Raw genomic sequence first — 16,451 nt, 5'->3', positions numbered from 1 at the left:
GGTAGAGTGTGGGACTTGGGTGACAACAGAGGGAAGAAGAACATGACAGGAGTATGTGTGGCTAGAGAAGCTGATGTTCGATTGTGATTATGCAACAAAAGTTTAGTAGCTGCAAAACAGAGTTGTGCAGCTGGCGTGTTTGAAGTGAACGAACTGTGCTGCAGTAGGGGTGGCATCATCGGTGAATGTGTTCGGCGAGTTTGGAAGTTTCTCCCAAACCTTTCTCCCACCTCCCTCCTCTGAGTATTCCCTGCCACTTGACTTCATCCACATTAGCACTTTTTTTTTCCTCAATAGCAGAGTAAAAGCAGTTTAAGAAGGATATTTTTTACAGAAAATAGGAATAAGGTTATTTTATTGTCCCAGGGCTCTTTGAAACGTACCAAGAAAACTCCAACAGTGTGAGAGAAGAAAGGGTGCATTTATTGATTGATCTGATTTAAGTTCATACTGTATCAAGGTGTTTGGAAACACAGTGAAGGTTTCTTCTCTTTTCAGTTTTTTGTTGTTGTTGTTGTTGTTGTTGTTGTTGTTCTGGAAACTACCTGCTGGGTTAAGTGTAAATACATTTGTTATTGCCATTCAACCAACTCTGTCTGCTGGCTAGAGAGAAAGGGAGGGAAGCTGTAAGGTGGGTACACATTCACTTAGGCCTATACCAGCACACAAAATGCAACACTTCAGGTCTGGCCTGTGACAGTCTAAAAATAAAACCTGAAGCCCACTCCTATTACTTGCAAATCGCATCGTAGTTTAGACACTAATTGTGTCAGGGAGACCCAGATCTAGCTCTCCTGCCATCTGAGTAGGACTAAATCATTACATGGGTACAGATTTACCCATTACATACGTCAGTGAGAGAAGCCACTTATAGTAAAGACACTGAGGAAAACTTCTATCCTGGAGCAGTAAGTAAAGTAAATCAGGGCAGTGTTGAGCACTGGACAGAACAAATAAATGTAGGACACACTCCAGTTAGATTTAGAATTGATACAGGAGCTGACGTCGCTGTAATGAACCTGAAGACATTCAGAGCACTCAGGCCAAAGAGAAACATAGAGCTACATAGCAACTCCAACGGCCTCTACTGGTGTAAGCTCCACTGAACTGCTCAGATGAGAACCACACTCCCTTCACTTAAAAGGAGTCTGGTCCCTAAGTGGCCAGGTAAAGACCTCATCAGACGCAGAGATGCGGAGGCTAAGCAACATCAGGCATTTTACTTCAACAGAAGACATGGAGTAAAAGACTTACCACTGTTACAACTGGGAGATCAAGTCCTGTTAAAGTTGGACAAGGACAAGACATGGAAAGGACCAGTGTCAGTCATCTGGGAGAGCTGTACTCAGCGCTCCTACCAAGTGAACTCACCGAGGGGAGGAGAGGTGAGAAGGAACAGGCTTGTGCCACCAAGAGCAGCAACAACGAACACAGATACTATGAGACAGCACAGAGTCAATAGAAATAGAAACACAACACCAGGACTCTTATCGGGGACAGAGTTAAAGTAAGAGACTTAATAGAAGCACATCAGAAGGTAGGATAGTGACATGGTTTGGTACAGTTTGTAAACCCATAGTAACTCTCTGAAAAGCTCCTAACCCTTGGACTGGCACCCATCCTCTGTAACTGGGTACTGAACTTTCTAACAGACAGACCCCAGTCAGTCAGAGTTGGCAGCTGCACATCGAGCACAAGACCTGTAAGCACTGGGACCCCCCAGGGCTGTGTGCTGAGCCCCCTGCTGTACACATTATTCATGCACGACTTTGTGGCCTCCAAGAACAACACCAGCATCATCAAGTTTGCTGATGACACAACAGTCATTGGACTGATCACTGGAGGGGACAAGATGGCATACAGGAGGGAGGTGGCAGATCTGGTAGCCTGGTGTCATGACAACAATCTCTCCTTTAAGGCAGACAAGACAAAGGAAATGATTGTTGACCCAAGGAGGAGGGGGGAGCTGCACACACTACTGCACACAGGTGAGACAGAGGTGGAGAGGGTGAAAACCTTCAAATTCCTTGCTGTTCACGTCAGTGAGGATCTTACCTGGTCTTACAACACGCAGCACATCCTCAGGAAGTCCCAGCAACGACTGTACTTTCTAAGAAGGCTGAGGAAATTCTGCATGCGAGCCAAAATTCTGGGCAACTTCTACAGGAGTACGATCGAGAGTGTCCTTACCAGCTCCATCACAGTCTGGTATGGACACTGCAGTGCTCAGGACAGGAAGGCACTCCAGCGTGTGGTTAAACCTGCACAGTCCATTTCAGGAGCAGCCTTCCCCCTGCTGCAGGACACTTACAACACCAGGGTCATCAGGAGGGCCCACAACTTCATCAGGGACAGTACACACCCCCAACATAACCTCTTCACACTTCTACCATCAGGCAAGCGCTATAGAAATGTGAAGTCCAGGACACCAAGACTGACAAACAGCTTACCCACAGGCAATCAGGCTTGTGAATGATTCTTTCACACAACCTCTTCGACTGGAGGATCACTGACTGACACACACACATTACTTAATGAACACTACTCAACTCCACAGACACAACATAGCTGTTATTGCTGCCGTCCCACTATTGTCATCTTGCAATAATGCACAAGTGCACTTTATGACCACTGCTCTCTGCCCCTTTGCACACACTGCACATGTAACTGTAACATTGAACATTCACTGTAACAAACTGCACATGTACTTAATGCTAATACTCTAACTACTTAGTTTACTTGTCATAGATCTACCTCTTTTTTTTTTCTTGTTTTGTCTCTTTTCTTGCTTATAAGATTTTCATATATATTTTTTATTCATACATGTCTGGTAACGGAGGATTAGCAAAGTAAGAATTTCATTGCACAGTGTAACTGCCTGTTTTGCTGTGCACATGACAATGAAACTCTTGAGACTGGATATGTAAGTGTAATATTATCCGGCTGATGAGGTAAATTGGAAACTCTAATATACATTGTCCTAAATAGGCAGAAAAGTTAAGAGGAATTAGAAATGTTATTGTCTATCCTGAAAAAAGGAGTCAATCTGTTGATTACTGGACTGTCACTTTAAGTTAGCAAATGCTATGTTTGTGTATGATACCTAAAGGTGTGAATGCTAAGGTACACATTAATGTTCAGTACGTCACAATTCTCGAGTAAAAGAGTTATTGTTTCTTTGTAACCTTGTAATCCAGAGGGAGGATAATTTGAGGAGGAGATGTCAAGGTATTGGGTAATATAAATAGACGGACAGACCATGTAGCCAATCAGAGAGAGCTACAATAAGCAGCTAAACTGTGACGAACAGTAAGCGAGGCATTAAAGTTAGTTGAAAATTTCGTGGACTGTTTATGTTATGATATTGTTGTGGAGTCAATAAACCCTTGTTCTGGGTACAGATAGGCTGTATCGGCCAGCAGTTAAGTTGACAGCCTCAGACCGCAGTGAAGTTCGCTTGAAATTAGACGTTCGCCTGACATTCACCACAGAGCTGGATCTCTATCCCATTAAAAGTTATATAAACTACTTACACAATATGGTATCCTTCCTTGTATTCAGCTGTGAAATTATAAATAGTGTTTGAACATGGCATTAAATGATAATGAATAACAACTCCAGGCATGTTGTTACATTTTACTGTTTATTCCACCGTTCGTTTCACATGGAGATGGAATTTCAAAATAAAAGCCTCTCGAATGTGCATGCATACTGAAGGGTCATTTGTGTGCTTCAAGTGGAATATCGGTGAAGTTTAAGGCCACGTATGGTCAACAAATTTTTAATATTTTATTTTGCGTTCAGTTTTCTTTACACAGCAGTAAAGGATTACCCATGACTGATGTTCTGAATAACAATAACTTTTAAAAACACATTTCGGGACCTCTCTGTTCAAAGGTTCGACCTAGTCGTAGTGACCAACCAGGCATCTAGACATTTCATTTCAACTTAGATTTCAGTAACTTATCATAAATGAACATAAATGTATGATTGTGAAATTTCTGAAGTCAGAATATATATCTAAAATGAATCTGGGTCAACTTCAAAGGTCAGGCCTGGTCCTGGATGTCGACATTTCATTTCATCTTAAATATCAATAACACCCTGGTATTGATGAAATAAACACATAAAGACAGTTCTGAAACTTCTCAGAAATTTGTGAAATCACATAACATGTGAACAAAGTGTTTTTGGGGTTAGTTGTAAAGGTCAGGGTAAGTCCCAGTGACCAACCAAAGGATGCAGACATTTCATTTCATCTTATATGTCCATAATACCGTGGTATTGATTAAATAAACATATAAATACCGTTGTGAAAGTTGTCAGGAATTTTTGACAACAGATTATATATCTTGTTGGGGTCAATTTCAAAGGTCAGGCCTAGTCCTACTGACCAACAAAAGGATGCAGACATTTAATTGCAGCTTGTATGTCAATAATACCCCTGCATTGATGAAATGAATACATAAATACATTTGTTTAATGTCAGTAATTTTCCTGTCTGACCGATGTTCATTTGGAGAAGTATATTATTTCATACTTGCAACCAAAAAGAAAACGAGTGCAGGCTAGCTGCCTGAGAGAGTCAAAAGGTCTTGCTTGCCACAACTCAGGTAAGCTGCATCCTCTCTCTCATCTACACATACGTTTGCACCACACACACACCAATGATCACATACACCTAAGGTTATCCTTTTTAGCTAAACATATGTAGAGTTCCCTAAACTCAGAGTAAAATTTGACTATTACATAGGTAGCAAGGTGTAGGACGAGGGGGAGCCAGAATGCACTTCAGGTCTATGTAGCATGACACGCCCTGTGCACCTCAGATTTGGGAATGCGTTCCTAATTTTCACTGCCGAGGAGGAATCTAAGGGAAGTGATCTTACACGAGGAGGATTAGGAATCCTAATCTAATGTGTCATTCTATACTGTTCACCTCCATTGTGTGGCATATACTTATCTCAGGAGAGAGAAGTGCCAGAGTTGGACCTGTTCCTGAGGAAGCTGTACCTGCAGACTAAGGGGTCATTCACTGAGCAACATACTACGCAACCTGCTTGCACTTACAGTCTAACGCCCTCATAAAAACAGCACTTTAGCAAGTTGAGACAAAATCAGACTACAAAGGTTTTACACTTTTCGTATACACACAGATATTTAAACTTCTGCTGACGTTATATAATTTCTACATTGTGTTTATTGAATGTGTTTTAGTATTGATAAGTTGAGCTGATCTGATGTTTCAGAAGAATAATATAGATAAGAAACGTACAGAACTACATAAACCCCTTAAGAACTGTCTCGTTCAGCTTAGCTATTTGACCAGACAGTGTCTCTGTGCATTACTTGAATTCAATTTCTATATCAAAACACTCAAATAATTTTGCCTCCATCTGTTCTTCTCAATTTCATATGGATTCTAACCTCACTTGGATTCTGAATAAATAAATCGAGATAGAATTGTCATGCTTCTGTTTCTTTTTCTCAACTAGCAGGAACTCAGATGTGAACAGGAAAGAAGTTAACAACAATAGTGTTAGAAACCCCTGAACCAGTTTAGACTGGCCATGCTTCAAATGGACTTTCAGAGTAGTGCAGTGTCACTCACACCTGTATGTATAGGCTGCTACACTGTAGACATTTTGAATATGAATATAACACAGGTTATTAGGAATTATGACCCTGAACTTCATATAATGAATCTTTGTTTTATTTGGCACCAAATAGTTCCTCTCATGAGTAACGAAAGTACTCACTCTTATCTGTGGGACAAAAATGGAAATGAAACTTTAAGAATTGTTTTAACAGTAAAACTAAAATGTTCAGCATTCAGTAAAAGTTTTAAGTTATGAGCTAGTTTTTGCAAGAGCAGAGCTGCACTGAGAGAAACACATTCCCCGGATTTTGTTTCGGTCCTAATACAACACGCCTAGGCCTCCGTACCGCAATGAGGTGCATCTTGGTGGAACTGGAAGGAAACCGTTCACATAACAATCCTGCAGGAGGGGAACTATCCACCTTGTTCTAGATCGTAACTGTTATTTACTTCCTCACGTTCAACGCAAAAACAGTAAGTAACACATCAACCTGGCAATACCCTACAAAGCTAAACAGCTAATCCTGGGGGGTATCCCAAAAAGCAGGTTTAGTGAAAACTCAGAGTTAGTTAAATCAGAGAAAGTAGTGAACCTCATAATAGAAGAGCCCTATGGCTTCATTTTCCTAGCAAAACAAAGCCTTAGGCCTCCTCTAGTGGGAGGTTTACGACTTATTCTGACTTAACTAACTCAGAGTTTTCACTAAACCCACTTTCTGGAATACCTGCATGGTGTGAAATAATAGTTAGTGAAAACAAATATTAGGAATTTTGGCGAAATGTTATCCAGTTTTATTGTTGGCAAACAGAAAAAAACCCCAAAAACAAAACAAACAAACAAACAAAAAACAGTGATGAGTCATGAAAAATTGAACAAAAGTGGTTCTAATAAAACTAAACCAACCTCGCTATCAGGGCTTCGGATCTGCATTTAATGAACATATTCACTCGAGCAACATATTTATCATGTTTACTGGAGCGCTCAGTTTATATTACACTGTTTTCTGACATTTTAGTTGCTGTAATGATGTGGTTTATTATGAGGGTAGATATGACAGATTTTAACGTTGCCTGGCGTTGTTTGGAGCAAGGTCACTGTTTGGTTAGAGCCTTCGATTGACAATCATACATTGATACGAAGCCTATTTCTGCAACGCCCTAACAGCGCGTGTTGGCAATCACGGGTTACGCGTGAATGCAGTTTAGTCATTTCATTGGTCGTAGACAAAAAATGTTAATCTCTGTTTGGAGCACAGAACTATCAATCAAGAGTTCTTATCGCTGATTGGTTAGAATATGTCATATCCGCCAGATGACTCGTCGTTGTTCTCCTCCCCCGTTGACACTGACCGTCGAAGTAGACTGAAAAGAGATACCAGTGTGATATACTCATTTTAGCAGTACAGTAGGATTTGTAGACTCTTTTAGATAGCAATGGATGATTTCGACATGCTTAACGCACCACAGCCCAACGCAGGAAACGGCGTTGGAGCAGATGAGGATCCGGCGGCTGCTTTCTTGGCCCAACAAGAGAGCGAAATCGCAGGGATAGAGAACGATGAAGGTTTCAGCATCCTGGACAGCGGAGAGGTCCCCGCTTCGCTCAGCAATAATCTGACAGATCAAGACGGTAATGCTTAGTTATCATCAACCAGCCTGTTTGTTAAATCAGATATATCATAGTTGTGGAAATAACTGCCTCTGGACTTCACTCAAGATTAGATCTGTATGGGCCGTATCTACTTAACGGCGCTTTGCTTTTGCCATTCAGAGGTGTTTGTCAGTTAGCTTGATGGTTGCTATGCTTGTTGAAAATTAACGAGCTTGTAGGTTAGCTTCGATTATATGTGTTTAGTCTACATGTTTGCAGTCATAAATAAGCGATAATATGACAAAACTAATATAAATGTTATTTGATGGATGAGTTCAATTTTACTAATAATTCGCAGATTGTTTACATCTAACAATGTTATTCAGTGGTTAGTAGCTTAATGGCTAGTGAGATGGCCCCTGAAGTCTATTCATTGCAATGCAGCCGGTTAGCTTGCGTCGAAGCGTCAGGAAATCTGACAAAACAGGAAATAGGTGACGTTATGGATAGAGTTCCCATGTTAATTTACTGAGCGATTTTGGCAAGTTAAAAAGTTCTAAATGTCGCTTCCGAAAATCATTAATGAAGTCAGGTAAATAATTTTTAATTTGTCGTCAGATCTTAACGTCATACTCTCAAAACGTTATACATTTTTACAGTGTACTGACCTTTGGACCACAGGCCTCTCAAACTGATTTTCCACCAGCTATGTCCGAAGCAGCATGTGAAATGACTGTTAAAAGGACTGATTGTTTTAAGGACTCCGTTGTCACAAATGAGGTTGAAACGTTATGCCCTAAACTATCGTTTTCCGGCTCCAAGAACAAATTATTTGGTCAGTATATACTGTTTAACAGGTGGTACCCGGATATAGTTTACAACATTTTTTGTGTGTGCATGACCCAACTTTCATTTATACTCATTGAGTGGTCAGTAAGACTAGACCTATTTCTTTTGGATAGACTAGACCCGCGTTTAATTCACTTCATTGACTCTGTTGCCATTCTGACGGTATTGTTTAAATAAATGATGAAGGGGGATGTTGTTTCGAAGGTGACGGATTCTCTGAGACTTGAGCCAAACAATAAGCTGTTTTTCTTAACAGTGAGCCAGAGGTTTTGTGGACAACTGGAGCATGACTCACTAATATGCATTTTTAGTTTTACATATTTTTTTTTTCTCCACCAGTTTGTTGTCTTTTAATGTACAGTTTTGCATGTAGTAGTTGAAAACTCAGGACTGATCAAACAGACAACTTTGTATCGAGTGCTCAGAAGTTCTGTGTACCACATATGTATCTCACAACCACAGAAATGTATGTGTACATCAAATAATATGTCAGTGGTGTAAAAAAAAAAAAAAATTAGGTTAAAGGGATTTGATGGAGTCAGCAATGCCTGTGACTCAAAAGGGGGTGGAGTCTAAGTATTGGATCACTTCCTGAAAGCAGACTGATAAGGAGCTCATTCAGCATTTCAGCTTTGGCAAGCTGTTATTAATTTGTTCTTTTCCCTTCAGTCAGATCAAAGCTGAATGTCTTTTCGAAACCAGAAATTGTTTTCTGTCGTTTTCTTTCCCTCGGTCTTCAGCCTCCACGGAATATCACTTGTGTTCTCTGTTTGTGGCGCCACTGTTATCACCATGGTAATATGATCCAACCAATCCGGGCAGGTCTACTGAAAGGGACGGACATCTATGAGAGCTGTTTTTTTTTTTTTCTTTAGGTCTTCTGTTTTTGATGAATTGATGTTTGAAATTGGTTTTGATGTCTTTACCATACAAATTTGTAAGTTGAGTTTTCTTGTTTTTTGTACTTACTGCAGGTGGAGCAGTTAACGGAGAACTTCACGGGGTAAGACACTGTAAACAGTCCGATTCATATGTATACACCATTCTCGATTCAACAGTTTCATTTGAGATGGTCCCATACTTATTTTCTGTTTTGTGTTGTTTTGCTTCATGACCAAAATCTATCGAGTTAAAACGAACATTTGTCATTTTGGTCTAGATTTTACAGATTTGCTTAAGTCTGTTGTTCTCACGTCTGGTTGCAGTGAACATATATTTATTAACTGTGTATATTATTTTTATATGTATGTAGCTAAAATACCAATTTTACAACAGTGGAAAAACTTCAGTCAAATACATCTGAAGTGAAGTCAAACACATCACACAACTAATCCTTTTACACACACGCACACACACACACGCACGCATGTATGTGTGTATGTATATGTGTGTGTGTGTGCATAAATATTGACCCGTATCTGTACAGTTACAGTAAGTGTTACCCTGGCAACCGTTGCCCTGGCATTGTGTTCCGTAGGAAAGTAACGGGCCCTCAGATGCGTATGCGGCCATCTCCAACGCAGACCGTCTGCAGGCAGAACCAGAGAGCCTGCGCAAGTGGAGGGAGGAGCAGCGGGAGAGACTGGAGGTGTTGGGTAAGAGGACCAAGATTGTCAGGAATTCTGCTGCATGTGTACAGACAATCGTTACCACATAGGCACAACTCTATTCGATATCTGATAGCAGTCTACGCATCATTCTGGCCCCGTTAAGACGGATCATGTTGGATAAAAAAAAAACAAAAAAAAAAAAAACAAAGGAGAGTTAGACCTGAAATTTATAAGTCAACTCGGTTTGAGACAAAACATCGAGTAATGCTAAGCCGCGGCATGGACCGCGGCTTGGACCCGGTGAATGACCCTCTTCTCTGTCTGATTTGGTCAGATGCAAACTCTCGTAAGCAGGAGGCGGAGTGGAAGGAGAAGGCGAAAAAGGAGCTGGAGGAATGGCATACTCGTCAGAACGAGCAGCTGGAGAAGACCAAAGTCAACAACAGGTATAGTGCATTATGGGATAGGTCCTGGAAGTTGAGAGTAGACATCATACAAGACCATCCCTGCATGTTGTTGCAAAGACATTTTTTTTTGACTGCCTATTTATATTGTCGTAGTACTTAATTGAGAAATTGTATAACTGACCTGGAGTAACAGTATGTCCAGACTAAACAGAATGCACCCATTGGTCAGTTACAGAAATGCTTGAAATTTGAACGGTTCCGACAGCATGTTGTTTTTTTATAATAGATTATCTGTGTGATTATATGTCTGTAACAATAGCAAAAGAAAGAAATGAACCGTGAAAATGGAAGATTTTGACAAAGCTCTGCTTGAGAAAATGGGCCATTGTAATGTAATCTCTCCTTCATCCTTCAATGTAACACGTGGCAGTTTTTTCCAAATTGTCCTCTGACCTCTAGGGCTGGGCGATACAGCATCATTCTCAAAAGTACCAGAATAGTCCCAAGGACAATATGATTTTGTCATATCACGACTATTGTGACATACGCATGACTGAACACACATGTAAGAAAATATGTTTAAAAAAAAATATATGTTTAAAAAAAAAAAAAAAGAGTTAAAAAACTAAATAAACTATAATAGAATTATAATTTCAAAAATAATGAAATAAGTAACAACAGTAAAAAGATTGATATTCATCTCTGTTGCTCGACCAGACTGTTGTTAGGAGTCGCATTGGGACGTAATTACAGCTACCCGTGATGTATAACGACAAGAGTAGAAAGAAACAAGCATGGCCGAGTGCCGCTGACACGGGGAAGGAATTAATCCTAAGGGGGGGGGGGGGGGGGGCGCCATTCCAGTAGAGTGGAGGTGGTTCAGCTACAGAAGCTGGGGCTCAAAACAAACCATGTTTTTTTTTTTCTTGTCAGAGAATCTAAAACCCTGACGTATCCCAGCTGGATATTTCCTGTCTTATCTGATTCGACTAAAAATGAGGCTTTGTCTTCGGCTTGTTCGGCAACGGCGCATTCTGCCTCGTTTAAACGCTAATGTATTTTGTGCTACTGTTCACGTTTACTCTGACGTTTTAACACTTCGCACATCTGATGGTGGCGTAGTGGTTGCCGCTGTCGCCTTGCGAGGAAAAGGTTGTTGGTTTGAGTCCCGGTCCTGGCCCTTCTCTGCATGGAGTTTGCATGCTCTCCTTGTGTTCTTATGGGGGTACTTTGGTTAACCACCGGGCGGGCGGGCCGGCGTGGGTTAATCCCATAGACAAAGACATGCACATCAGGGACCAGATGCTCCTACACCCCCTGATCAGGGTAGCAGCCCAGTTCTGGAGTTGGTCCCCGGGCACTGCCCACTGCTCCTAAGTACTTAGCATGGGTTACAGTTCCATATGTGAGGATCAATGAAGGGTAATATAATTTGTTTTAATTTAAGAAAAGTTAATAGTCGTTCCAGTCGATAAAACTATTTCAAGTATAATTCAACTTTTTAAAGCAATTTTTCCGCCAAATTTTTTTATATCCTCATGAATGTTGTTTTTTTGTAAAAATATCTTTACCTATTATTTGAAGTCGTATCGCCCACCCCTGCTGAGGCCTGCGTTTAATGTCCCTTTGCGAAAATGTTGTTGTATGTTTGAGTCCTTTCCGTCAGTCTGTGTTTGCGTCTATCGTTTTTATGCGTCTTTGTCTCTGTTAATATATGCGTGTATCTCAACGTCCCTGTGTATATTTTGTATGTGTGTTTATCTACTCTATTTTACCAACAGTGTGTCTGCTTTTTTTTTTTTCTTTTGCTCTTAACATGTGCGCGTGTGTACGGGCGTATGCATTTGTGTGTGTGTGTGTTTATTCTCCTTTTTACCGCTCTCTCTCTTCTCTCCCGCTTTGCTGCTCTCCTCTGGGACTCCTCTGTGTCCAGGGTGCTGGACGAAGATTTCTACAAACAGCCCTTCTCTGAGCTGATTGGTTATGTGTATGTTTGCTAAACTAACATCCTTTCTTTTTCTCATGCACCTTACATAAACACTCATTTTTTTCCTTTGCTAATCCCCCCCCCCCCCCCCCCCCCCCCCCCCGATCCTTTTCATGAATGGTGTTTGATTAACATGCGTTTATCTTAATTTATCTGTGAAAACCTAGACTGTAAATTTAGCTTGTTAAAGACAAAAAAAAGACACTTTTTTGTGGTTCATATGAAGAGACTGAAGAATTACCATGCATGTAATCCCAGTGGGTGTACACTTTTTTCCCTTGTTTTAATTTGGAAAAACCTAAAACCAAAAATCAGCCATTTTGTGTTTCAGTCACCTACCCATTCATTTTTTTTGCATTCATTCTTTCATGTTTGTGAGTTGTTGATTGCTACCAAGTTTTTTGTCACAGTATTTTTTAATTTGTGGTGTTGTGCTCATATGACATTATATTTAATTTTTTTTTTGATGCTATTCCGTAATATAATAGTTTTTTCACACATTAAGTCATGCAAGATGTATCAACATTAAAAGCATTTGTTTTCAGATGCCTCACAACATAGTTAAATTTTAAACTCTCATTTTGAAGTGTTAGATTTGTTTAGATTTTTTTTTTTGTATAAAAATACTTCATAGAAGATAATATTCTGTCTGAATTTGATGTGGTAGCAGTAGAATAGCTGATTTGTTTAAAGCAACTAAGTCTCCATCTTAGTTTGGACTAAGGATTATTACGAGTCCGTGAGTCCTAATCTGTCACCCTTAGACCTCTATTCAAATTTCTTCTCTATTCTATTTTCCCATTTTCCTTAATAAAGAAGTCAAGTTGAGTAGCTAGAATACCTAAATTAGCTTTGCCTTAAAATATGCAAATCCCGTTTTCTAATACTGGGGAAAAAATAAATTTTTTTTCCTAATACTTTTTTTTTGGTTTTTGTTTAAGAAAGGGTGACTAGTTCTTTTCTAGTATACAGCAGCTGTTTGGTTTATACTGGCTGCTTACCGGACACCTAGTTGCTTCGAACTTCAGGTTTTTGTAAATCATTTGTTTCTAGAAGCTACCGTGTGCCATAGAATGAGAGCAGCTGTTGTTGGCTTGAAATGCCCTCTTAGCTTGGCACCCCCCTCATAGCTACCCATGAAACTCAAAAAGTAATCTACAGAGAGTAGATTGTTCAAACATGCCAACTCAGCCACTGTCGCCAAATGCTACTCAACTGCCGGTTGAGGTTGCTTAAGCCTGCTAGTGGCAAACGTCAATGACAGCTGCAAGCTAAGCTGACTAGACCTCTTTCAGTGATGACTTTTGGAAAAGTGCATGCTGGCTTTGGTCATCTGCATAAATCTCATTTATTTTCATTTCTATATATCTGACTTCTGATCTGTTTCTCCTTGTTTTCTTTCTCTATGCACCTTTAAGCACACACATTAATCATCCTTGCTACCGCCTAGACCAGTTAAGTAAAAAAACAGAAAAGAATAAAAATACATATATATATATCCATATCTATTTACAAGAAAAAAGAGAATTTTTTTTTATCAGCAAAATAATACACACAGTTTGAAATTGCTAATGTCTTTCTCAGTATTTATATATTTATTTGTTTGTTTATTTGTTTGTTTTTATTTGTTTGTTCGTTTATTTTAAATCCACTGCCTAATTAGATTCTGGATGTCCTTTTGTGGTGATGTGTTGGTCCACTAGTCCTGTGCGTATTTGTAGTTTGTTGTGACAGTGAAATATCTCCGCATTGGCTTTTCATTCCCATTTTGCTGTGTATATGGTGATGTTTTAGCTTAGAGGTTTTCTCAACTCTACTGAATTGAGTATTTGGCAGTGGAAGTCAGATTTCTGTCCTGGTTGAGTGGGGTGGACTTGGTGTGTCACACCACTAGGTTTGTCACACCACTAGGTTTGCACGTAGTTTGGATACTTTGCACCGTGACAATGAAGTTTCGACATTTTTGTTGTTGTTGTTGTTGTTGTTTTGTTTTTACGTAAATCTTGCAGTTGTCACTAGAGATTCTGTGACTTAAAAAGAAAAACAGACTGTGACTTGCCAAGAAGTTGGTGAATTATTTTACGTGCACAAAACAAACAAAAAAAAAACACCTGGCTTTCTGGTCGCTATTTATGCATGGCATATTTGGCCTTTGCAAAATAATTTGGTGGTTAAAAAAACCTAACTTGCCAAAAACATATGTAACAGTTCAGTGGAAATCCGTAGAATATTCAATGCTCAGAATATTCTTAAGAAAAGGACACATGCAAGTTAGGAATTCTTCTCTCCACTCTTTGCAAAATCTCCTTTTTAACCAACCAAATTTCCTGACTTACTGTCACCAACTGTCTGAAAACCCTCACTTGGCTGGAAGAAATAAAATATATATATATTTTTTTTTCATGATTAGGATGGGGGCATGCTATATTTATATATATAATAATCCCCAACTGATCATCTGTTATTGATGTGGTCACTTTAAGAATGTTTTCTCAATGGATGTTTTAATTGGCTGGAATGGACTACTGAGTTTAGCCTCACGGAATCTGCTACCACACTGTCTTCCATAATCCCAGAAGGTCATCTCCATGACAAATCAAATGACCATTTGTGAGGTCCGGGAACAAATCTCGACCGCTCTGTTGAGCGTGTGCTCAGTTTAAATTGGTATCTCGAAGTGGGAAGAGCGTTTGCTGCATGTACTGTACCTTCCCTCCATCCTCGGTCTTGATCACCCTCGGATCCCAAAGACTGCGATCGGCGTACCGCGGCCAATAACGCGCATTGCGATCCGATATAAGTTTTTACAGTCGTGGATTTGTCCCGGAGGTTGTGGGAAGTGTGAGACAGTGTGGTCGGTGGGTGTTCCAGAGGGCTACGGACTTTGCTTTGTCTCTGACTGATCTTGCTGTGTCTCGCAGGGCGGCAGAAGAGGCCATGGTGTCTGAGCTGGACGAGAACAACCCAGGCACGGAGTGGGAGCGCGTGGCGCGGCTCTGTGACTTCAACCCCAAGTCCAACAAGCAGGCCAAGGACGTGTCGCGCATGCGCTCGGTCCTCATTTCCCTCAAGCAGTCGCCCCTGGTCCGTTAGGTTATCCGCCCGCAAAACCCCCGCCTCCCAGTGGAACCACAACTCCCACAAGCCTCTAGGGCCTTACCCTCATTCCCAGCGATGCCCCAGAGTGTCTTTGGTGTCTTGTTTTCCGAATGGTTTTGAAACCCGTTTCCATCAGTATATAAAAATATATATATGAGAAGTTTTTGATCTATTTTTTTTTTTTTTTTCCTCCAGTGTTTATTCTTTTAAGGACCAAACAACTCCGTAAATGTGTGTTTAATGTGTTTTGTTTTTTTCCTCCCTCAGTAGAGCCAGTGTGTGTGGCATTGTGACCTTATCAATCTATGCATCCCCCTTTTTTTGCAACTCTCCAGGAATAAAGTAATAAATGTGACGTGTATGTCGTATACAGGTGTTGGATGTACCCCATGTTCATGTATCTATGTACATAATGATGACTGGCTCCATGTACACTAATATGTATGACACAGAAATAGAACTAGTTGTCTTAAGAGCAGAGCTGAAAACTAATTGTTTATTCATATTGTCCACTCGATTTCAATATCATTAAAAGTATCTGAAACCTTGAATTTGTGCTGTGAAGTATGTTTAGGAGGTGTGTTTGGATGTCTGTTTTTACCCATTTAATGAACATTTCCGTGTTATAACTCAAGGATTTTGAAAATAAAACTGTTTTGCAGAAATCCATTAAATCTCAGGGCGAACAGATGTTGATTATTTTCTTGTACTGTTGGCAGTGAAATAATTCAACAATAAGTTGCAGGAGGAGATCCAAACTAAACTTGTGTTCGTCATACAGGGCAGTTGAGATAATGGACAAATAAAAGTCAGTCACAGCTATAGTAAATGACCCCCATGCAAAATGATTATGAAATAAGTTTCAGAAATGTTTCACCTCATACCAAAAGCGTCGACGTACCTGTACAAATTTTCAGTGTATCTAAAGCCTGCTGGGGTGTGGTGGTGAAAAGGTATCTTTCTGTTGCAGAAGCATTGCAGTCACTGTTAGGCTGCGGCACTCTTACTAAAAATATATGGCGTGTCAAATATACTGTTAATGTAAGCTTGACTACGCCACCTCTTAGGAATATTGGCACATGGATGTCCTAGTAATCCCAGACAGCCCCTCGATTCATCATAGCATCTCTGATCAGCTTGGCTCATCTTCACCACTACCATGTAAGTTCACCAAGAACTCTGGGGGTGATTTTAGACAACCAACTGGGCCTCACAGACCACATTACAGCCCTGCAGATTCACTCTATGCAACACTGGGAGAATAAAACCATATCTGTCAGAGTATGCAGTTGAACTCCTTGTCCAGGTTCTTGGAATCTCATGATTGGACTATATGCAGCTCTCTTCTGATGGGTGTATCAGCATAGGC

General features: G+C 40.3%; 1 protein-coding gene across 1 annotated transcript; it reads left to right on the top strand.

Moving 5' to 3' along the window:
• The first annotated feature begins 6,939 nt into the window (after positions 1–6,939).
• Positions 6,940–15,633, top strand: clta (clathrin, light chain A). Its single transcript, XM_030788218.1, has 5 exons — positions 6,940–7,229; positions 9,014–9,042; positions 9,517–9,634; positions 9,924–10,035; positions 14,905–15,633. Exons 1-5 carry the CDS (start codon positions 7,034–7,036, stop codon positions 15,074–15,076), a joined length of 627 nt encoding a protein of 208 aa, XP_030644078.1. The 5' UTR covers positions 6,940–7,033; the 3' UTR covers positions 15,077–15,633.
• Positions 15,634–16,451: the final 818 nt, after the last annotated feature.

This window comes from Chanos chanos, chromosome 11 (genome assembly GCF_902362185.1).
Source record: "Chanos chanos chromosome 11, fChaCha1.1, whole genome shotgun sequence".
In the NCBI taxonomy this organism is placed as follows: domain Eukaryota; kingdom Metazoa; phylum Chordata; class Actinopteri; order Gonorynchiformes; family Chanidae; genus Chanos; species Chanos chanos.
The sequence above is the reverse complement of the archived record's forward strand: the minus strand, read 5'-3'. Positions and strand labels throughout refer to the sequence as shown.